Here is a 27,517-nt window from a genome sequence, read left to right as displayed (position 1 = left end):
CGGAATATTAAATTAAAAGTATATATTGTTATCCAAAAAAATAAAATAAAACCTCAATAATTATAGCAACAAAAAATATTAAAAAATATAATTTATTTTTAATTGTTGTTTTATTTCAACTATAAATTATATAAACGAAATATTGTTAAAAAATTGAATAGCTTGTAAGATAATAAGTGGTTCATGAAAAAAAAATCACTGGTGTGTAATAAAACGATTTATTTTTATCGTGTAAAATTTTATTTGGACGGTGACGATTCGATCTTAAAACGCCAAAGAATATTTCAATTGATTTACGATTATACGTAGACACGCGTATTGGCGTATTGTAGTAATCTCCGACTATACTACCTACTATTGAACTTAGTCCTGACAATATTATAAACTAATATTGTAATATACTTTATTATAAATCGATCCAAACTGAAAATTTAATCGAATAACAACGATGTGTGGCCCGCATACACACGCACATTAAATAATGAATATGTGCTCGACGAACTGAAACACTGAAATATTATAACCCCCGCCCTCCTCAAAATACACACACATACTGGCAATCTATCGTATATTAAAAATAGTCAGATTACTCGGATTAATATATGCCTACATATTAATATGGTAGGTATATAAAACTATTATTATGACGTTAATGCACAATGAATAATGTTCCGCAAAATTCGTTTTAAATATTAGGCATGCTGCACGTTTTAATATTGTATACAATATATATATAATATCTATATATAACCACGATCCGAGTAAAACAATATTCATATCAAACTTTATTATTTGCTTTGTAAACATAATGTTTTAGTATACAACTTTAGCAAAAAAATGTACTTGTTTGATTTTTCAATGAAAATAATACCATGAAAAACACGTACAATACTTATCATTCACTTATTGATTATTTAATAATTATTGGTAATTTATTAGGTATATATAATTTATATGACTCTATTAGACGTTTGTATTCAGATCCCTTTTCTATTTAATATTTATATTAGAAAAGATATATTTATAATTTTTAATAGTTTCCACAGTTAATATTACGTACCTAATTTACGTTTTATATTTTACACATACATAACACTACGATGTATCAAACGGCTTTGTAAAATTAAAATCACAATAGGTTTAATGTTTAAATTATTTCAATCTAGTTATTTATTTTTTAAATTTATTAGAAACTGATATATTTAAGCCCCACCATAAAAAAATTCATGAGTTACAAGATATTCTAGACTAAATATACTAAGCATTTACAAATGTGTCTCTAGTTGTAGTTTTATTAATGTCTCTACTTCAAAGTTTTTGCGATTTATTATTATGTCGTGCAAACCACGTATTATAGTGGCACTATATATTAAAGTATTTAGGTAGGCATATCGCCCATTAAAACCTGTACTGCTAACGATATTTTCTTAAACAGCCAAATAAAATACAACCAACTTTATAACAATTGAAATGGACCATTTAATTTAAAACAGCAGTTTCGAAGCCATGAGGAAAAAAACGAACTTAGTATTTTAAAAATTACTCCGTATAAACTCCATTATTAAAAATCACACAACAAATTATATAATAATTAAGTTATTATTGAAGTACAATATTATTAAGCTTCCTTAAAAAAGAACCATTGTTACTTACGTATTTTAAACTGTCTAAAATATAATATTGACAAAATAATTTTTTAATATTTTGAACGCACCGCCTAAAAAGTTACTGATATTATTGTATTGTTAATTGTTTTAAATTTTTTTTCAGTTTGCAACATTTGTAACTATAATAAAACTTGAAAAGTTGTATTAAACAATTTAATAGACTAGTCACTTAATTCTGCTTGTTATTTAAACTTGTCATTTTCATATTTCCCTAAATATTTTGAAGTAAAATGTAATAAAATGAAACCACCTATATAAACCTCGAACAACATAATCTATCATTATGGAAACAGCTTTATTAAAAATATTTTTTTCTAAAATGTAACAAACAAGTAGAGTTTAAAATTAAAGTAAGACTATTCTACAATAATTCGTGGCAGCGAGATTTTTGTTCAATATATACGTAACTCACTGACCAGATAATTTCACGTTTATTATGCGTTAAATATATTATTATTTTATAGAAATTTAATTACATTTTATAATTAATTTAAAGTAAAAACTATAACATCATTAAGATCGATTATTTTTTCTTCTTTTATAGTTATTAGATAAAAAGTTATGTTAACCCTATCAGGCCTGAATTATGATTGAATGTAATAAAGATTTTTAGTAAAAAGCTTTTTCTTTTAGAATTCCAAAATTAAGACTATTTTTCAATAAAAAGGTTTTTAGTTTTTGACGATTATAGATGAAATATTATATACAGAAAAAATATTTTAACATTGTATTTTGGGAAACACAGAGACCCATTTTTAGTTTTAGTCGTACTATTCTAATATTAAAATGTTCGTCGCTATCAAAAAATTCCGGCGAAGTGCATTCCATTATAACGGTAGTTGGAACTAAAAGGGTTAAGATTTAAATTATGGTATTCGTATAACAAACTACGTATCTACGTGTCATTACATTATACGATTTAGTTATTTGTGTAATTAGTGAATATTAATAAGGAGTCTTATGTATAATTATAACTGACCATGATAAATGTAAGTTTAATATGTGTATTATGGGTGAGACCAGACGATATTTCTAACGTGTATATCAAATATAATAATCTACATATTACATAATACAGAAAATAAAATTTCTTTATATCTTATTTATTTAGAACTTAATGAAAATATATGATCTTTAAAAAAAAGTCACCACGGTGTAATGTACTTTTAAATATACAAATATAGTGATATTTACTATAACAACAGTAACCCTTCAAAGTTAAACCATTTTTCCCAATTCTTTAGTATAATGTTAAACTGAAAGGTTTATTGAAATTGGAATATAAATATAAATAAATAACATTAAACTATGAATCATTTCCGATTTTAAATGATCTATTTAGTGGTGAACAATATGCATAACGCAGAGAGTTTAAGAGGAAAATTAAAATTATTTATTTTAAGAATGCATAACATTAACAACATTTGCTACATTTATATTATACAAAACAATAGTCGTGTTCAAATTACTGGACGTCTTTTATTTGAATATTTTCTAAGAGATGTAAAAAAAAAATATATTTTAACGTAAAATAATTCATAAGTGAGTTTATAATTAATATATACAGGATGAATATTTTAACAATCAACACTCATTATCATAAAAAGTTTTAATGTATTTGAAAATATTTTTTTTTATAATTTGAAGCTCATAAAAAAAAAATTGAAAAACTAAATAATTTTATTGTTATTGTAATTATCATTTTATAATGTTTTGACTGTTTGAAAAACAACATATATTTTCAATATTCAGAAATATATTTTCTAAGAACTTTGATGAATGAGAATCAAATTTTGAATGAGTAGGTAATTATAAATTATAAAAATAAGTATTTAAAATCATGATTATCAGAGTTATGGTCGTTGTGGACCACCAATTATTTCGGGTTCTAAATTGCGACTTTTTTTCGCTCGTGTAACATCTTAAACTTATGATGTGGATATTTATTTTGGCCCTTATTTTGTCTTTTTTATTTTTCCATGGATTTGTATTTTAAGTCATTTATAATCTTTAATATTTGGTTAAAAATCGTCAAACGTACAAAATGCATTACTCAAAAGATATATTATAATATATAGAAAGATACCTAAAAGAATATTAATGTACAATTTAACAAAAAACCAATAGTTGTTGAAAAATATAAAAATATATGTATGCCTAACAGATATACTGATTATAAATATAATAATGATATAACAACTATAGTTGGTATTTTATAAAATAGCAAATGGGAAATTAAAATTATTTTTGTTTTCATATAGTATACTTATATAAGTACTTAGACTTTTTATATGTGATAGCTTAGTTTAGATTTGTAAGTAAACATAAATACAATATTTATAATATATATTTTTTTTATGAATTACTGACTTTTATCCAAACTATTACTATGTTATATTTCGATATTTTGAAACTATCAAGATTATTACAAAGTTTTCACGTTATTTTCAGGTATTTTTATAATAATTATTACGAGAATCGTTTAAAATTCAATTCATTATAATATGATGAGTATTTTAAACCTTATGGTCCTTATGAAGGAAATCTAACTCATTCATAGACTCTAATTATTTATGTATTAATTATATAGATTAAATTAATATTCAATCATAATTATTATTAAGTATTTAATTTGTACGAATTACATACAACATGTTTTATAAAGTCGATGATATTATTATCATCATAAAAGTATCATATAACAATGAATCTGAAAATAACAAACTTAATAGCCTTTAGTGAAAATTTTGTTTTTTATAATTTGTTTTTTTTTCATTAAAATCAGTATAGTCTTAGTCGTCCGCCCTGACAGACAACGTATTCAACCAAACGACGTAGTAAAACAATATCTCGGGAATTTGATGTTAATACCACCCAACTCTCGTTTTACAAGGACGACCGCTTTTCTTTCATAAGCCTATTAGACATATATATAGTACCTACATTAAAAATATAAAGGAAAAGACTCACAGGAAATATGTAATGTTTGATAATAGTAGAATATTATTGAAACATTCATACATAAAGTACACAGCTATAAAAGTTGTATTAGAAACCTACTACATAATATTATTATATCATGATATAAATTAGGTGTCTATAGATCAAGAGCATATATTTTATGACAGAATCCACTTGTTAAAAATCTGTCAAGTTTTTTTATTAAACTGATAACAATATACAATCTAAAAATAACTGAATTCAAAAAACCATAGTATCCACAAATTTTTCCATAATAAGTCAATATGTATTACTTTCTAGTTATAAAAAAACAACTAGCAACAGATAACTTTACCTTGGTTACTCACGTAATATGACTGGAGTGACGTTGGTGCTGGAAACCAATGATAACCAAAATAAATATTCAAAACGTATAAGGTATTATACTTATGGAAAACTTTTCACCAACAAAAAATAAAAAAAAATAAATATATTATATAATAAAATAATTATTCAATGTTACAAAATTTACAAATTTTAGTAATAAATGCAAATAATGGAAATATATATAATTATTAATATTTATTAAAAATATCTTGATTATATAATATAAATAGTGTATAAACAGATTATTTTTATTACAATATACAGATTATAATAAAGTATATAAGATATTAATTCAATTAGTCAGAAAAATTCATAGAATATTTTTAAGTCAATTTATTAGAACTTTTAAAAACTTTTTTGGTTTTCCAAAATAAAAAAAAAAATACTTGGTGAACTCGTTTCATGTCAGTAAAACTTTTATGAATTTTTATCAAAATATATTTTAATACCAGCCAAACACAATAGTTCAAAATTTAAAATAATTATTTCAGTATAATATTGCATTGATGATTTTTATATTATATAAACGTATAGGTGCAATGTACTGATTGTTATGTCATATTATATTGAACGGTATTGTATACTCCCTTTGCAGTGTTTTTTTAATAAAAATATAACCCATAATGAAACAATAAAGTCCAAAAATACACATGTTGTTTCATTTTATACATTTTATATACTAACTTTTTTCTGAAAATAAAATAAAATATATTTTCATGTTTAGGTACTCAGTAGCTTTTTAAAAAAAAACATAATTTATAACACGGCGATATGATTAGGCAATATATGTACACGTATATTAATTTTAATTAATATAGTTGATATTTAGCATTATATTTCATATTAATATATCATGTTTATTTTGTCCTTGTGTGATTGTACATCGTGTAGATTGATTTAATAAACTTTATTATAAAGATATAATTTTTTTTTTAGTTTTAGTTTTACTTTGATATTTTTTTATTTAGTGACCATTCTTAAAACCAGCTAATTTGTATTATAATCGTTTGTTTAATGTTCATGCGTGAAATATATAACAGAAACGTATTTAGAGTATAACAAAAAGGACAACTGCCAAGGATACAATTCTATATATTATTCAATTATATAATTTGTAAAAATGTTGACAATCACTTATTTAATTTATAATATAATACAGAAAGGTGACTGGTGCCAAAAGTATTGAATAATAAGTCTATAAGTGATGGCTACATAAAAATTCTCTTAACCACACCCACATATTCATAAGTAAACATTTTGTCTTTTTTAAAATACTTATGTACTTTGGATTCATAACTATATACATATTAATTATATAAACTAAATCAAGTATTTTAGGTTACAAGTTAACATTAATTATTTTTTCAAAATGAAGGTAAATATACTATAATATACAGCTTGCGCGCAACGAATATATTTTTAGAGCAAAATTTGTTGGAAATATTAAATTAACTTTAAATGGTAAATTAACTGCTTAAATTATTAACGAACATTATATTTTTTAGATATTACGTATAAAGAGTACTATAGTCAACTTTTTTGTTACACTATACCCAAAGGTATATTATTAAAAATTTTATAATTCTATTTTGAATATTTTCATCAAATCATAATATTTATACTCCCAAAACGCATTGTGAAAAGAAATATGTAAACAAAAAATGTTAATTACTTATGCACTCTACCTGATAGTATTAAAAACATTACACACAGTTTTTTTTAAGTTTATCTCTCTTGTTTATTTCATCATATTAAATTATATATTGTAGTACAGAACACAGATCAATATTATGAATATCCACAGTTATTGCTTATTATTTTTTTACCACAGCATAACTCCATACCACAAATTATTTACTGCGTCTAATTGCTAAAGTTTAGTGTTTTCGTTTAAATAATTATCACGCTTCCTCCGGAGCATACCTAGAAGCTATATGAATAGAAATAGGTTGGTTTTATATTAAATACGAACATATAAGCCGTTAATGCGTAAACATATTTATGTAATAATTTGTGGTGTATAAACGAGTGCTACTTAAAACCATAGATTTGTCTTAATGTTAAATCGATTATTCAAGTCATAATATTATTGTGTAAAATATCTTTATATGCTGTAGTTAACTTTTACTATATTTTTTTTATATAATAATATTATTATAGGAAATTATCAGGTCTGTTATGTGTGAACGTCACGTCCGCTTAAGTTAAACGGTTACGATTCCGGTTGAATGTGTTTAACGAGACAGAAGGAAACAACCGTGTAAGAAATAAGAAATTATAAAAATAAAAATAAATTATGAATAAACCTCTTATTATTAATATAGGAATGTTTTTTTTTCTTTCATCGCTATAGTGCCAACGTCAAAGCTTTCGTCCCTCCGCCACAGGACACCGAGCCCAAAACTGTCCGCCCTCGTGCGAATAATTTACAGCTGCGTCGTCATGCCACAATGTACTTAAAATAATAATTATTTTGTTTATATCGTCTTTTTTTCTTTCTTTCTCTCTCACTCTCTTCCATTACACTCATAGTATTCCTCTTCTCACGCGCACACCACACACACACACACACACACACACACACACACACACACTACACACGGCACCTTCTGCAAGTCGCCTGCTGTATAATCATACTGACTGCATTCTACGAGCTGTACACAAACATCGCACAACCATCGATGGCGGAAAAGTGGGAGGCGGTGTAACGATAATTACACGTGGGCTATATAGCAGCGCGTCATATACCTTTGCTCCAACCCTAACCACTACCGTTAACTTAAAAAATAAAAAAATACGCTCACACATTCCTTTTACCGCCAACACCACCACTGCCGCTACCACAACTAACGCCACAGCCGCAACGCCGTTGCCCGAATAATTATATTTTAATTGGCGTGCGCGCAGTAGATCCATATCGTCGTAACATTGTTTTTTCCGTCTATCTGACTATAACTCACCGAGGTTGGCCTAAAAATAAATAGTATCGATTAACGCTTGTTTCGTATCACTAGTACTTTTTTAATAAAAAGATTTTAAATTTACCCCCACACTTCGATTTTTATCTAAGACGTTAGCGATACACACTAATCAAAATTTCATAATCAATGATTTTAAATCAATCACCATACCACAAATATAAACATAAAAAAAAAAAAGAGTAACTAGTATTAATTTTTTGCACAACATTTTGGTGGAAACACTTATATAAAAAAACAAAAATCCACAGTCAAAATAAAATTCATTTATCCGTGTTTAGGTTGTCGTTTACCCTCATACAATTACTACACATACTCAAAGATATAGATAAAGAAAGAGTATTTTTTTACGAAGTGATGATAACATTTTGTCACAATAATAATTTGGTGGTTTTAACATATATACTTCATCGATTTGGTTTAAATTAATTAATTATTTTGCTAAAATAAAATTTCTACCATACTAACTACGACGTGCTGACTCAATATTGCATAGACATTATTAAAAAAATGTCGATTACAATAATTACCTAATATAATATGTTGTATATTGTATTATACGAAACAGTACATACTATATTTTTATGATATCGCTCCGTGTTTAAAATATCGTCTCTCAGTTATATGTATTTATTTTTATTTTGAACTGTTCAAACGCAGACAATAACCACTCGTTCCTAAACGAAATGCTCTATTTATAAAAGCTCTTTATATTATTATAACACATTATGTGTAACGTGCGTTAACGTTCAAACAATATAATATGTCGTATATATATGTACACATTATGGCTGATGGAATTTACTCGGTAAGTAAAAGTAAAATAAAAACCAAACAGCTAATCCAAACATTAATTATTTTTATGAAAACTGATTTGAATTTGTATACAATAATATTACGTGTTACACGTCATGGAATGAAAATTGCTGCGATGCTAAAAATAGTATCTCTTTAAAGTAAAATTATTGAAACATTTCTTCTACTCGATACCAATGGATTTGCATAAAAGAATAATATATTATAAATTAATGAAAACAATACGTTTCACAAGTAAAACCAATATTATATTACTAGTTTTTCAAATAATTAAAAGGTAACTTAAAAAAAAAAATCAAGAAATAATAAATACAAACGTAAACTATATAAATTAACGTAAACTGTGGACATAATGTAAGACGATTAATAGTTGTATAGATTTTTATCATAAAACTTCGTAAATAACACGGATTGGATAAGTATTAAATACGCGTCAAGAATATAAACGAAAACAATAAACGAATATGGCTATTTTCACAAATAAGAGTTTCCAAACATTTTAATAAAACATATTATTTTGTGCTCATCTTTAAAAGTTATATATATAATAAAATAAATTTTTGCTGAAACAATTTATACAATCGACAATAAAACTAATGCTTATAACATTAAATAAATTATCATATTCAGTTCAGTATTTATCAAGTGTTAAACTCTAAATTTGGTAAAAAAGTTGTACATATATTATTAAAATATCACTTCTTTTTATCTTCTCTTTGAAAATAATAAATTGGAAATTCAATAAACCTTTTATTTTTATATAAAATATTACTATTAAGCTTAAATATTTAGAATATTATCTTGGATATGGTACCTACGTTAGTATACTTTCACACATGAAAACATTTGAAATTGATTTATCAATATTTCAAAATTGTGGTTCAAACATAACATAAATATATATATAGATATATATAAAATTGATGAACAAAGCTTTATTAGTTTTTAGATTATTTAGAAACAAATAAAAGTAGAAAAAAAATTAACATTACAACACGTGAGCTATAAATTTATGTGAGTACTTCTTTCATTCGTAATGTTTTATGATATTGTATTCATTTATATATATATATACACATACATACATGTATTTTTTCATTAAAAACTACAATGTTTATATTTTTTTATTATTCTAAATCCTTATATTATATTTATTACGAGTTGAAATTTTTATACTTGCATCGTGTATATTTTAACTCAATTTTGTATACCACATACTCTTAACAAAATGTAATCAAAATTTTATAGATTTCCACAAAAATAGAAAAATGTAAATACAATACTATATTGTGATGCTATTCCAATGGATTACCAATAAATGTATCTTTATGATTACGAATATTCTATGAAAATCCGATTTAAATAAAAAGAAATAAATTGGAGTTCGAGTACAAATTAAAGTTTACATATGTGTTGTATGATGATAAAAAATTTCTTTAGAATAATAATCATAAAATATAAGTAAGAATAAATAAAGCCATAGTTATTAATTTATTATATATTGTAAATTTCAACCTAAACAATCACAGTTATAATTTATTAGATTAAAAACACAAAATAGTATCATATTATGTATACTGGTAAAACATACTAGATAAAGATAACAAAAAATTTAAGATACGTATGGTCTTAAATTACGTTAAGTTGGATAGAATTATGTTCTTTATAATATGAAAAATATATAAACTCTTAATGCTACAGTAAATAATACTGTCAATTCTTCCGCAAATTAATCGTTGCTTAAATAATTTAATTATAATATTCTATTAGATTATTATAATTATAACGTCACTAACTAACAGGTACGAAGAATTTAAAAACTGTTTTTCATTACACAATTATTTAATACAATAGAATATCAACAAGCAACACTGTATTTATAAATTATATATATGTAAATATATAATTTATTTAAAATAATAACAATCGATTATATTTTGAAATACACGTTGACAATTTGTATTCTGTTTCGACTCTTATGACAATTTATAAATTTCTAGTTGTTTAAATATCAAAATGTTTGTTTTAAAAGACATACTACTACTTGAAACTTTCTTCTCCGACATACAATTACATATACGTCTATACTTACACAAATTTCCTCGGGCACTTACAGATTCTAAAAGTACTTACAGAAGTTATGTAAACACTGTTGGAAAATATAAGAGAAACATTGTTGAGCTTTTGTCATTTGAGTGCAATTATATTTAGCACGATTAGTGTTTGTAAAAGATTTATAGTTTTGATAGGAATTTTAAGTCGATTAGCTTTTTTACTCATTTTCAAGCAGGCAAAATATCTTTGAAGTTGATTATTTTCATTTTTAACACATACAAATATAATATGTATTGTATAGAATTCTTTTACCAAATTAAAATAATGTTTTTTTAATATATAACGTAAAAAAAAAGCTTAGAATAATAATTGATTAATATGACGATAAATAACTGAATTAATACTACTAAATTTAATTTGAAACTTTTGGTACCAGCTATACCAAATATTGAAAAAAAATGTCCTGCTTAACTTTGGTTTCCATTTGTAAACTGTTAAATTCACATATTATTTTATCTTCAAGTTATTCATTTGGTTAAAAACAAATTTTTACTAGTTATTATTATTCACATATTAATCATCAAAATAGTTTTCCTATTTCTCACTTTAATATATTTTTTATATTTGTGATGTAAATTACAATAGTTAAATTATAAACATTTTAAGAAACTATAAACATTAATTTAATATTCTGTAAATTAAATAGAAAAATAGAAAATCTAAACAAAATCTAAATTCAAAAATAAACATTAAATAAAAAATACCCAACACTCTTAATAGTTGTTTTCAGATATTAAAACTACTATTTATTTGTTTAATACATTTTTAAAACTTATAATTGCATTTTTAATACACAAATGTTAAAATGGTTATTGTAGAAAAATACAATTTTAGATTATATTAAAAAAAACTCATACAAAAACAAAATATACACTTTTTTAAAGTTTTAAAATAAAATATTGTGCAGAACTTGGCGAAAGAACTTTTTTTTCTTATACTTCTTATCGAAGATAAAAAGATATTGTATTCTAAACCACGTCAGTTGCTTTTATGGCTGCAAGTAGAAGTATAAAGTATGTATACATATATTTGTGATTGTTGGAAAACTCGTGTATACCTATACAATTTGTTAGTTAGTCACTCAGAGAACTATATAGTGAATAACATAACATAATATAAATAACATAAATAATTGTTATTATAAAAAATATAAAAACAGTGCTTCGATAAATAATATTATTTTATGTGTGATTTAATGGTTAAAATTTAAAAGACATTTTGTAGTTAGAAATCGAAAATAATATTATAATTTATTCTTGAATTGATTTTTTAAACAATTTATATTTTAACAACAATTTAATCGTTTCACTCTTTTAATCATTTGGTATCACAAAGTTATTTTAGTATAATTAATATAATATTTTTGTACTTAGTTTGTTAATACAAAAATATTTATATACAATTAGAAAATAATGTTACATATACTCACCTAATATTCTAGTACCCAAACATTTTTTCTAAAAAAATATTATAAATTTCAAACAATATGCAACTTTACCAGTTTTTGTCACTAGACATTATAAGCTAACCATATCAATTTGTTTTCATGACATTTGACAGTAATAAATGCTTCATAATAAATAGGTACTTTATGTTAATTAATGCATCGTAAAAATGTTTATTATGAATGTTTCGTGAAAAGTGATTGCTATCAGGATGTTATGACTTGTATTTTTGTACATATACGACATTAAATCTAAATCATTGTGGTAATCACAGTAGTCAAATATTTCTGAACATGAAAAATACAACACACAATGCAATTATTATTTATATACTACAAGACAAAATGATAAAAATATGTAAAATAATTTAAGAAATCGCATAAATGCGTGTATATAATTAAATGATATTATATGATTTATTATTTATAGTTCCCAATGCTACGTAGTTTATTAAATGTTTTTACAAATAAACAAGGTAAAATACATACATTTATGTATAAATTCTTTTTTTTTATCATAACATAAATATATTCTATCCTTAAACATTTATTTTACAGGAAATTATCATAAAATTTAATACAATAATTTAAATTTAAAAAAAACACAATAGAGTAATTTCCATACCATTGTAAAGTAGTTTATAATAATTTTTTCGAATTGTTTTGGATCTTTAATTTTAGATTTTAAGCAGAACGACGAATGCCTTGATTTTAAAATTTAGGATCAATTAATTTCTGATAAAAAAAAAAATGGTATGGATTCTACTCCTTTGAGACGTTAAAAATAAAACTTCCTAGTATTTTTTCAAAATAATTTCTTCATTTTTTAACAAAATCCATTTTTTTTTTTTTTTTGTATATACTAAATATTTAAATCAGCATTTTAAATACATAATTAAGTTTAAAAAAATTATTTTTAGAGATATTTAATATAAGCATAAGAAAATGACGACCTTTTTAAAAAAAAAATTCCAGAATTATTGATAAAAAAAATTTTACTCAGTCAAGGTTAGGTTAGCCTTGAAAATGTAATTTAATGGTCTTCATTAGTTATTTATATGCCAATTAAATAATTCAAAATAAATGGCCACAATATTTTTTTATGAGTTATTGATATATTTAGAATCAAGATGATTTTTTTTTATAATCACGAACATTTGCAAATCATTTTTTTAGAAATTCTTTAAAATATTGTTTTTTATATTTTAGATTTGAAAATATAGTATAAGATTTATCATATCATATCACATCATTTATACTCATAAAAAAAAATATCGGAACGTTACATTTATTTTTGATAAGCGTTTAAATTGCAAATGTTTACGACACGTAATATCAATGTTGATCCGTAAAATAACTATTTCTTATTAGTCGATTTTTGATATTTTGATGTAATTAAAAACTAAATTTATTGAAAATTTTCTTCGTATGGAAATAATAATAATAATAATTTTCTAAACATTTTAATTGTTTGCGATACATTTTTAGAATTTATAAACTTTGGAAACTTTTCTTTTTTGGATTTTTTCTTTTTGAAAAGAATTAGCTGGGAAAAAAAGCTTGTACGTTTAATACATGATTACTCATAAATAACTCATACTGTAACAAAAAAATCTAAAAAAAAATACAGAGATTTTTTATAAACATTTTAAGTTCATATTATTTGGATGTAATTATATATTAAAATAAAAAATAACGATTTTGGTTATTTTGTTGTTATTTAAACCTATTATTCATGAGTACTTAATACTTTTAACGTATATTATTATATTTTATAGACACAATAACACTTTCAAACGCTATTTTTTTCGCAAAATTAATTCAACCTATTTTATTGCTAATAAATAATAATATTTATATAAATTACTTTAATAGCTGTGTAAATATGTATCATTAAATTTACTTGGTAATAAAATCTGACAGACTGTCTTTTTTTCGAATTATTTTTCATACGCAATTATATTTTATCATTTAATTTAAACTGAATATATACATTATAGTGGCTTACTTCTCAATAATAAAGTTCAAAATTTACTGTAGCAACAGGGAGGACACCTACTTTCCCGTTTTTTAAAATTGTCTATGACTTTTTGATGAATATTACGTTCACCTCAATGGTCCCAACCAATTCAATACGACTAACAGAACTTGATGCAAATAACCATGTAATAACTAGCCTGCTCGGAATATATCATACTTCCTCCAATGACGAATATCACAATAAAGATGACTGTAGGTCCGTAGCCGAGATTAAAGGTTTATTTTAACTAAGCCAAGTCCGATAAAATACAAAGTGACAACCAATGGCCAATAATATTATTGATTACACTTGAAGAACCGTCACACTTCCTAATAATACAATAATAACGTGTATAATTAAGGTCCAGACACCGTCTACCTTGAATTCAAACGGAGTCACAGTATACAGATGTCCACGATACGAGAGATTACCCTTTGATGCCGAATTTTACTGTGAGGAAATCTGAGGTGATGCCTGTAACTGATAATTGTAAATGCCGATTATTATAATACAGAAAAAATAAATTTATTAGGTGGATGCTTTATTATACATAGTCTAAGTTTATTATGTTGTACATCTATAACTTATCCTAGGTACAACCACGCATATAATCGATAACAATATAATATGAAAATATAACAGTTTACAATTATTTTTATATATAGTATATGGTAAAAATTATATCATATTATTATAATATATAATATATAATTTATGTCTTTAATGAAAAATGTTAATTGTATTGATTATTTAAAATAATTTTTTTTTTTTTTTAAGTAATTTAATTGTTTTTTATTTGTTATATTATTTATAAATTTCAAAATGCTATAGTAAAATTAATTGATGGTAAGTAAACATTTTAAAAGTTTGTATTGTATTGTCAAGCTTTTTGACCAAGAAACGAAAAATGATTTCAATATACATAAAACATAAAATAAAATACGAACAGTATTCTCACTATAAATAATATATTTTGTAAAATAGGCTGATAGATAACCTTAGCTTAGAATTGTTTTTCATTTGAAATAGTTTAATATTGAATTCATTTTTAACAAATATATAATATTGCATTATTTCTCAATAACTAGATTCACTCGACAACTACACTCTACAACCGTCATAAGCCACTAAACCTTAACTCCAAAAAGTATTATTTTCAAGAAACAAAAAAAAATTGTTAACACTAAATTAGCCCGTAGTGTAATAATATTAATAATAATAATAATTTTTTCTAAACATTAAAAATATGTTATGTTATTTTATTATTCAGAAGAAACTATTAACTCAAAAATAGTTTTTTTTATACAACTTATTAATGGTTTTAATATACTAACTTAAAATACGTAAAACAATAAGTACACTTTTATTTAAAGTAACTGCCAAATGTTTTCTGATATTATTGGCATATCATATTGATGTTATAAGTTCTAGAATGTTTAATAGTGAAATAAGTTATAGTAACATATACAATAATTTTATTTCAGGATTAATTTTAATATTAAATCAAATATATGCATTTTGTTGAACATATTGTTCTGTAAAAACAATAATTACCAAAAAGAAAATCGTAACTCAAGATCTCACAATACTGCTTCTATTGTATTATTTAAAAATACTACTTATTTTTATAAATGTCTTATAATAAAAACCATGATTTTTAATACCGAAATTGATAGTGAACTAAAATATCTATCGATAGGCATGAAAACTCAATGTCGACAAAAATTAAATTATGACATAATGGCCCATGGAAATACAGTAGAGCGGATTAACTGCTTTCCAACTGTTTTTTTTAAGATATATGATCATAGATTAAGTATACAGGTGTAATTTAATTTATGTACGTAGGTATAATATTTATTCGTAAATGTTGTTGTTATAATTATTTTGAATGTAGAGTAAATAATTTACTTTCATGGTCAAACATGTTAATAGAAACTTATTTTTAAAAATTGTATAAAGAATAGTACGAATACTACAATATCGTAATACAACCATGTAATATATAACCACCACGTTTGATGTGTTCATTTATTTTATGTCAACACAGTCAAACATATTACTGTCTGGTATTGAGTTCAATGCATATAATGTTATAAAGTTATAGACATATATATATATAATATTATACACACGTTATATTAGACATATAATCATATTGATAATAACGTACGTATCGAATAGATATAATGTCATCTATATAGTGTCAGTCTGTCTCCTATACTGGTGTAAAAATAATGTTTGCGTCAACTGCAATCTTTGAAAACAAATCGAAGTGCTCGCATATAGTTTTATTACGTTTTATGTTTTGACGACGTCTCGTTAAAGTCAGACTGATATAAATACTAAATATGACACGTTTAAAACGTGTTTTTGAAGTTCTAAAATCTAACGACAACCGAACGATAGACTGTAAGCGTATATAGGTATTTATTGTTTTTGATATGAAAACAATAAGGAGCAAATAATATTCTATACAATATATAATATTAACTGTGACGCATTTTAATATATAATGTATTCCGTGGTTCTGAAAAGGCCGAGTATGAAAACACTATATGGAATAATATTGTTATTACGACGATAGATCCTACGGACGCCTGGTGCGCCGGAAACGCGCCTTAATCACCATAATTTGTTAATAAAGGATACCTGGTAGCTGTATATTATAGTAAACTTATAGTGGGATATGCTAGGGGTGGAAGAAATGTCGGAGGAAACGCGGGTCGCCGACGTCAACGCCTCTCCCGGCACATAGCGTCGTCACCCGGCACTGAGTCAAGGTAGGTACGTATATTTATATATATATATATATACCTATTTACGCTTATTTCTAAATACGCATAGGAGAAACCTTCTGTTGCAATATTGTCGTGACCAAATACTATAATTAAAACGTTCAATGTCCTCTAATTTCAATCATATTAGCAAAGGTAAAACCATATTAATAGTAGTAGAAAATCATACTTGCTAAGTGTTTAAATGCTATTTATAATTCTAAATTTAAAGATACGAAATAAAAACAATAGAAAAAAACCTATTTATACTGTCCTGGTAAATCTTATAAGAATTTGTTTGTTAACGTTGTCTTTAATCAATTTTAAAAATAAACTACTTTTGATGAAATACAATTAAAAATCATATTATTTTTATTTTTGAATAATTCACGACAAAAAAGTTAAAGTTTATTTTTACCTTAAATTTGTATATAGTACATATCTATTTTAAATAAAATATTATTTGAATAGAATATTAAAAAATATAAATTTAATTTTAATCATAATATACTATGTTGTTTTATTTCAATTTTATGATTACTAGTTTAGTTTTAATTACACTAAAAGTATTAAAATTCGATTATCGTTGAAAATTTTCAGATTGTCTATATGATTTCGAAATCATGCCATAACTAACAATACCAATGACATTTTAGTTATCATATTTCTTAATATTATTGTTAGTATTCATGTATTGTTAGTTTATTTTTCATTATACTATTTCTAAAATTCCAGTGAAAGATCCATTTAACAATAGCTACTCACGAAAACATTGGCCTAACGTTTTAAATCATTTTTTAACACAAATAACTCCGTCAACCATACTCTCGTGAATTAAATAATATTGTGTATTTTTATTAGATATAATATGCATAAGTTTTACCTGCAATCAGAACCAAACACAGCATGAAACACCACTTTGTTAGCAATGAATCCATCATAGTCTAGCTATATTCTCCTTCTTTCTCTGTTCCGCTTCTGAAATGTATACACAAATTGAAATCAAATTAATTAACTGCATCTTGGCTTATGAATTTTAAGTAGTACTTTAGCATGCCTTTTTTGACCTTTATATGGAGTCACCCATGGCTTATTTTAAACTCCCCCACGTATAGTTGGCAATGTTTAATACATTGGTCTATGTGTGTGAACGTGTGTACTCATGGGTTTCACTAAGTATTCTAGTATCTGTACAGTGTACAGTATATAAAGTGAAATCACCTGCATAATAATATTATTTGTTTATCATCCTAATCAAAATTTTCAATAAACGTTTATCATACTAAATATAATTTTTAAAACAGAAACAATTAAAACTTAATTATTTACTTTAAAAACTGTAGTAGGCATATTACACATTAGGCTAATTATACTATATTATAATATTAATATTTCTAAGTTCCAATAACTATAACTATATTTTATTTTTATAAAATATTATACCATTATGACTATTATGATAATTCATTCATTTATCGCCCATGTTAAAATATATTTATTGTAAGCAGTTAATTTTTTTTCTAAATTCGTTGATATATTAATAAAAAAAAATTAATGCATTTTTAATATAAAAGTTCATTTGAATTAAACACTATAGTAATCATAATTAATATAATTTATACATTATTTTTTATTATGTCTTGTCATGAATCTTGTTCTTTATAGTTTATATATGTTTACAATGTGGTGAATATAATATTACAGATTCAACATAAATTAAAAATATAAAATATATAATATACTTTTATTTCAAATCATTTAGACAATAATTATACAAATTTCAAACTTAAACTTGTTGAAAAAAGTATAAATTATTTTAATAATCTTACAATACACGTAACAATATTATAATAATAAAATATAAAATTTTCAAAATTATTTATTAATTATAAAACTGTATGTTTGAAGGAAAATAAATTTTTTATTATACATGGTCGCTAAATGTAAAATTCATTGTCCATTATTAGTACGTAAAATGATTAATAAATTTAAATAAAAAAACGAATCTTCATTCGTATAAAATTAAGTTAATTCTTATGATGATTCGTGAAATGCATGAACAAAACTGACTTTGATCAACACAAAAACATCACATCGAATGTGCATCAATAACGTTGAATCTTTTGGGAATAAAAGCATAGGAACATCTAAAAAAGTTCAATACTCACTACGTACAATCCAGTTATCTATTATTAAAAATAAGCAACAAAACTACATTTTTATACTTTGAAATTATTCATATTATTTATATTATACGAAAAATTTAAAAATTTAAATTTTTTTTCATAATACTTCATAAGATTGTGGTACGATACATTTTCTTTATATTCGTAGATTTGAATGAAACTTCACAATCAAAATAAATTAATATTAAATTATAATTTTGCGTTTCAATTTTTTTAAACAGCTATTGGCTAAAAGTGTATTATAAAATAATAAATAGTTTAATCGAAAATTTTACCATATTTTTGCTTATATACTATCATAGTAGATAACAAAAAAATGTGTAATTTATTTGTATTAAATATTTTGAATACATAAAATAATTATATATTACATACGAATATAGATGTATAATGTTTATATCGATAAATATATTTTTTATTGAGTGGATTGTTTCTTTATTATGTTCAAATCAAATGAGTAATTTGTTATTGGTATATTTGAATAAAATAAAATTAAAATATTTTATTATTTTATTAAATTAAAAACAATCATATTACAAACATTTTTGAAAATTGTATAAATGAAAATTTACCTTATAGCGTTAAAATTATATTATATACCAGTGCGTCACTAAATAAGCTTATTTAGTAGTTATAGATAAAAAATTATGTAAATCATTTTATTGACTGACAACTGTCAGTGTTATCACTGTAGTTAATGGTAAGTAATTTTTACACACATAATATTATGTGTATAAGTCCTACTTAATTTAAATATGCATCTCAAGTGATTGACCTAATTTCGTTTTTAGGTATAGAAGTGACATTTAATGCTATAACATATTATGAAATATTAAATCCTTCCGGACGGTGAATACCCAATTATCATTAATTCCGGTAATCATCAAGAATTATTTTAATATACACACGTCACGTATTCCATTATGTTGAACCCGTTTCACGTATTTTATACATCGTAGATATACCTATTCAACAGCTTTTATTATTACACATATACACTAAAATCGATACACAAATAAATGCTACAGGTAAGGTTACAATTGTTTATATTATATATTTATAGCACAGCGATGTAAATGCCCAACGATTATTTTACACACTATTTTAGGACTATTTGTTAGTATAAAATTATAAAATATTGTTGATAAACTGATAATATTAAATTCCATGGAGTTTTATATATGAATATTATAATAAAACCATACAAATGTATATGATAATTTATACCTCTTATTTTTTTTTTGTATGTTTCAACAACGCTTTATAATAATATGTATTGTAACTTAGACTTTTTTACAATAGCATTGTTCTATAATTTAAAATTTTTCTTACAATTTGTATATTATCTATGTACTATTAGGCACATCATTTTGATTGAATAAATAACGATACATACTTGTGTTTATGATTTTTATTTTATTACTAATAAGAATGAGAGAGGAGTTGTAGTATTTAAATATCATGACAATTCGTAGTTCTGTTATAATTTAGTATGTTTTTTTTATTTATTTTTTAAAACAGTAGTATTTTTTTTTTTTTTTTTAGTAAATATTACAACATAGGGATTGAGTTATAAGATCATAAATTAAAGACAAGATTTGAATATTAATAAATAAAATTATAGGGAAATTTAAGTATATCATCAACGCTAATTTATCTTTTCTATTCGCAATTAAAAAAAAAATAACGGCAGATTTACGTGAAGTTTTTGTTTAAGTATGTATGCTATGGAAATCCGATGCAATCTAAAACAAAAAATATATATATTTTTTATAAGATTTTTGTACAGTCCAATACATTACTACAAATAAGTTTAAAAAATATATATTTGTTTTGTCTTCGTTATCATTTTTATAATTGTATTTATTAATTTTCCCAAGAACAATAAAAAAAATAGCTAAATAATACACAGGATGATATTATATACCAAGGATGCTCAATGTTAATTTTTATGTTTCCCCTTTATTAATGCATTTATTCAAAAATCTTTATTCAGAATTTGTGAAATTTCTAATGATTTAAACTAATTTAGATGCTTTGTATGTGTATACTCATTAACTATGTATTAATATTTTCAAAAAATTCATCTACAATTTTAAAAACCATAATTTAATTTATATTAAAGAAAATAAGGGCAAATATGTTTGGTTTATCATATCTATCTAGAGTGTACCATGATTATCTGAACATTTTACATTGAAATTATATTATAATATTTTACGCCAGGGCCCATGGTACATTCTATAGTCTATATATATATATATTTAGTTTATCGAATAAATAATAATTAATTAGTATATTTCAAAAATGTCAAGTTAATTACAAACTTCCAAATATTTAGTTTATTATTAGTTAAATAAACTAAAAATATAAAGTTATAAGTATAATAAATTATTTAAGTTAATAAGTTACTGGGTGTGTACGCAATATTTTCCTAAAGAAACTGGGTTCAATTAAAAACTAAGGGCAATCATACAAGCCACACGCACAACCCCATCATCATACTTATCCGTTTGTAAATTTAGGTGCAAGCACAAAGTAAAGACGATAAAGAGTACCTCTGAAGGTCTGAATGTGAAAATACACTCACTCGTCGTATGATATGTTAATCACTAAAATAATAGAGTGAAAATTATTTTAAGTTTTATACATGCGATTTAAATATAATCAAAACTTACATTCACTTATACTTTCATAATAACATGGTCTTAAATTACTTAAACTATTATAATAATTTAACTTATTGTATAAAATAAAAAGTACCTTATAAAAGAACATACTATTGTTTTACCTACGATTCTTATTTTCACTTCCATACACAATATAATCATAATATCATTTAGAAATAATTATTATAAATACATTTTTCTTGAAAATATGTTTGATTTAATGGTTAATAATACATTTCATGCAATAATAGTTTTAAAAATGATTTTCTTAAATAAAGCTGTGTATTTGAATGAATACAGTAGGTATATTAAAAAAATATATTGGTATATGACTGTTAATTATTTAATTTTTTTTTTCAGACAAAATATTTCTTTTTAACATTACTTATTTTTATTTAAAATTATTTTATTTTAATATTTTGAAGAAATTACAAAATAATATTTAACTATATACTATATTAATTTTCAAAGCAGAATATTTTTCTGAGAATAATTGTATAGTATTATAATAATCTAATTTTTAAAAAGATTTTATTAACTCTAAATCTTTGAAGTTTATATGAACTTTTCAAAGATTTTATTTTGCTATTACTTCAAATTTAATAAGAATAATATTTCTCAAAACATTCGTATACTTCTTGAGATAATCAATGTTTATGGTTAAAATAATGGTTCTGTTATATTATTATGAAATAAAAAAAAAATTTGAATATCCTGTATTAAAAACATTTTATTAAGAAGATGCCATAATTACTTGTGTTAGGATTGATCTCGTCTCCCAACATTCCAACATACAACTTACAGCATTCATCAGATACAATTATACTGCATGTCTTAAGATTTTAAACATGTTATAAATATTTTAAGATTGTAATGTTTTACATGCGTATTTATAAATACGTATCATGTTTAGAAATTAAAGCATTGTAGAATCAGCAGTATTCTGTAAAGTACGCTGGTAAGACAGAAACTAAAACGTGTGTGATATTTGTTTACTCGACTTCTAACTGTGAACATTACAAGTTAGTCTTATCAAAATTTATTTTTTATTTTTCACTTGACTGCCATCACAAATACAAAAATATTCTATAACTTATTATCATTTGTTTTTTCCGTTGTTATCAAATTCATTACATTAATTAGGAAATGGACTTTCGTACTTTCCCCACTTTTAACTAAAATTATATTTCCCAACGGTCCAATAAAGGATTGTTTGACTTTAGCCAGACGCCTATAGCTGCTTATGTACATAGTTGTATTCTGAATTTGATTTTAATTTTGTTAATTTATTATTCTGTTCAATAGTGCTATTCACCACAGTTTCCACGTTAAGACCAGCCGCCCAATAAGTGTCAACTTCAATAAACAAAATGTTTGATTTACAAATATTTTTAATGAAACATTAAATAATATTCGTTTGGAAATTTGTCCTCGATAAGTCTGATCTTATGTCGTACATATTATGACGTAAACAAAACACCACTATAATAATAAGAATATAATTTCACAAATTATTTTAAAGTTAGCACTTTACATGATATTATATAATATTCTCAACCATGCTTATGGCTTTTTTTTTATAGTTCTTTAAGCTTAAAATTAAACATATATTATTTAAAAATAATCAATGAATAGTTTTACTACATAAAGATCAAAATGCATGTGAATATAATTTAGTTTTAAAATGTATTTTATGTTCAAAATACTAATGACGATTATCTATTTAGTGCAGGTAAGTACTCTTGAATAATATATTAAATTTATTATTAAAATGAATGCAATTTTTATAATGATAATTATGAACAATTTAAGTATTTTTTTTTTTTTAATTCTATGCACTCATTAACCTATATAATGACCTATAACCTATTGACCTATATATTGTTATTATTATTAATGTGTTTGATTTTTATTAATTATTCATCACGTGATTTTAGGATGGGTATTGTAATTTTAACAATCAATGATAACTACTTACTACGTTTATTTAATAGGATTAAAGGATTCGATAGGTAATAATAAACTTTTTGGTTGTCTTTTAATGTTAGTAAACTTTATCAAGATCAGTAGAAGTACAACAAATGATCTAATAAAATACTCTTAAACAGTATTTTAACTATGTCAATAATTGTTAAAACTAAGTTGTTAACACAGGTTAATTTCTAATAAGGTATTCCAAACCAAGCATACATTGTTTGTACACTTTTCTTACCTTATTTAATTTGAGATGCAAGAAGAATACATGATATTGTCTAACACAATAAAATTGATAAATTCAGATTTACTTGAACACTTAACTATATATTATCCAACTCTTAATTATTTTTGTAAATATTAAATGCATATTCGTTATTTACACATAACATTAAATATTTTGTTTAATTCATAAATAATAAAAATTGAATAAAATATTAATATTATATTATTACATAACATTAATGCCAAATCAAATCAAATTAATAACTTAATAACAAAAAAATATTTTATTAATTGTATTTGCTAATTAGTCATGTTATTGGATTTACAGTAAAATGTTTTATTTTTAGCATTTTATTAGAATTAAAATTGATTAGTTTGGTCATATTTAGTGATCTGTATTTATTTTTAAATATAATTTGAATGTATGAAATTCAGTTTCATATAACCAAATAATATTTAAAAATAAGCCTTTTAAAGTCTTTTTAGGACTATAAATTAAAATTATATTTTAAAAGTGTAATAATAATTAATCATTAGTTACCACTTAATTAAAACTTAAGCTGTTTTTCTATGACGTATAATCAATTACAATTCTGTTATCTTCATTTAATTTTTATCATAATATTATAAGTAAATAGCCTTTGATTATTTAAAAATAATATTTAAATTATTAGACCATTCTTATGTTTACGTCTTATATAATATACAGAAGGTACTTTATTTATCCAACAATGTCAAGAAAGAAATTCGTAACATGAAATATCTTAAAAGCTTTAGATTCAATTTAAAGCAAGTAGTAATTAAATAAATAAAACTATGATATTCTTGTGGAAGCAAAAATGAATATATGAAGAACACTTCAAGTTTTTGCTAGTTTAAACATATAATAATGAATAGAATAAACACAGTATTAATTCGATTTTTATTTTATTTTTATTAAAAAATTACCCATAAATCTGATCGCTTTTTATGCGTTGGAAAAAAATTCTATAACCAGCCGAATGGTTTGTAATCCAATAATGTATGAAACATTCACTATTTAGAATTAATTTCTACCTCTTTTTATATAGATATTATATATATAAATATTATATTTCGTATACTTATTTCCGTTTCACTGATTGGCTGTCAAATGGAATTTGTTTGAAACGTGAGTATTTTTTGAACCAACTATCAAAACGTATTCTGTACTACAGTGGAAGAACGTTACAGCCATTTAATATACATTGATTGAATATTTACATTCACGTAGTCAAATTGTGTGTGTTATTGGATATGGTTGTACAGTGTACACATATAACAACATGTTAAAAAAAATCAAATAAATTATTTTCTCTTATAATTATAAAACATAAATAAACATACTAAACACAAAAATGAATTGATATAAAAAATACCGTCTCATATGACCAGTCGGGAATCTTAACCTTTTGTTAAAAGTGATAATTGTAATTCGTAGTTCTCATGAATTGTAGAATCAGAAGTACAGCCATTTAAATACGATCAATTGATTTTCAATGAAGACTGAAAAAGGGGCGCATTGTATTGTAAGTACTTTAAGATGCATTCTAGAAAAAATAGCAGTACAAGGGATGTAACAGAACAAAAAAAAAAAGTATAAACATTTATTTTTTTTATCCCAGACTCCGTGTTTATGGTGTATTTCAAACCTTATAAAAAGACAGAACCAATTTGTCGTCACATTCCACCCACTCTGTGAAATAATGTTTTGACAGTTTACATACACGGCATTCTATAATAAAAATGGATCTTTAATACCTTTTTTGAAACTCAAATTCGCAACCATCACTCTATAAGTCCCATTCGATTAAATGTATATAAATCTACATTGAATACATTAATTAACTTTACTAACACCACCGTTTTACACTGTCAAAGAAAATTTCGTTTTATTTACTTATTAGCTGATTTTATTCTACAACTTCTACCATTCATATATTTTTGAAAACTCAGAATTAACCTAATATTCTCTTTTATTCATTAAACTTTTTGAATGTTTCGTCAGTAAAATACGATGTAGTAACTTATTACAAATAAAGACCATTTTTTAAGTATACATAAATAAATACGTATAAATTAATAATTATTACATAATACAAAATTTCACGAAATATGTTCACACAAATTTAAATTTTCTTTAGATATTAATGAAAATATATTTGTACAGTATACGTGACATAAATATATTCTCATAATATTAAGACATAATTATTATATAATTTAAATAATAAGTGTTTTAAATATTATGGTTTATATATCAGCTGTCAATAAGCTCATTAGGGATCATTTAATATATAATTATTTTAAAGCACTATAAACTATAAATACTTATGGAAATTCAATACTATATTATTATTTTTTTTAAATTATGTACTTGTATTATATATCATACAATATATAATATGTGTAAATAATAATAAATATATTATTATTATTATTATTATTTTATGTATAATATATATTATTATTATTTAAATATTACTTTTTATATAAAATCCTTTGATTCTAAATGTCAAAAATTGGATATAAAATACGATAATTAATGGTCAACACTTAACTATAAAAAAAAAGTCAAAATATAGATTTAAAATAAAATAACCACGTATTAATATACCAAATAAAAAATTTAAAATGTATCGAAATCCCTGCTATAGATTTAATTTAAAATACCATGTGTAAATAAATGTATTAATTTTTTAATTACTATTGCAACAACTTTATTGATCATAAAAGATGCTTAATTTTATGTTATTTAGTATGTACTTAAAACTGTACGAGTCCAAAATAAACATTTTTAATATTAAATAATATATACATTATTATTTTTATGACAAATACGTTTATTTTACCGACTTTAATTATTAGAAATTTAAAAATATTTGAACAATTATGAAAAAATATACGTAACGAAACACCAATAGGTAATCTGATTTTAATATTTTATAGATATAAATCATAAAAATAATCACACAGATAAATAAAATTTAATGTTGGTTATTTTATTAGTAATTATTTCGTATTATAATTTATATTTTAGTTAAAAATGTAGACACTTATCTTAATGTAAACTAAAATGCTTACTAGTTAACTATATTTCTCCTTTATTTATTTATTACTCATTACATACACTATTATGAAAACAAATTGTATATTATTAGGTTCTCACGTATTTTATAAGCTAATATAATAATAATATATTAATTTTTATTTTGACAAAAGTGCCTAGATAAAATACGTATTTAATAATCTATAATCTATGATTAACTATCAAATAATAATTTGACCAACTAAATGGTTT

At 23.2% G+C, this 27,517-nt stretch overlaps 1 protein-coding gene across 2 annotated transcripts in view; it reads right to left on the bottom strand.

Annotated features, from left to right (window-relative positions):
• The window catches only part of LOC113555060, a 179,478-nt gene that overhangs the window by 62,798 nt on the left and 89,163 nt on the right, over window positions 1–27,517 (bottom strand). For both annotated transcript variants that reach the window (XM_026959365.1, XM_026959364.1), the window contains exon 2: window positions 18,028–18,122. In XM_026959365.1, coding sequence (XP_026815166.1) covers window positions 18,028–18,085 — 58 coding nt within the window. In that variant the 5' untranslated portion in view covers window positions 18,086–18,122. The remainder of the gene's footprint in view (window positions 1–18,027; window positions 18,123–27,517) is intronic.

This window comes from Rhopalosiphum maidis, chromosome 2, assembly GCF_003676215.2.
Source record: "Rhopalosiphum maidis isolate BTI-1 chromosome 2, ASM367621v3, whole genome shotgun sequence".
Taxonomy (NCBI): Eukaryota; Metazoa; Arthropoda; class Insecta; order Hemiptera; family Aphididae; genus Rhopalosiphum; species Rhopalosiphum maidis.
Note: the sequence above shows the minus strand (reverse complement) of the source record. Positions and strands in the feature narration are given on the sequence as shown.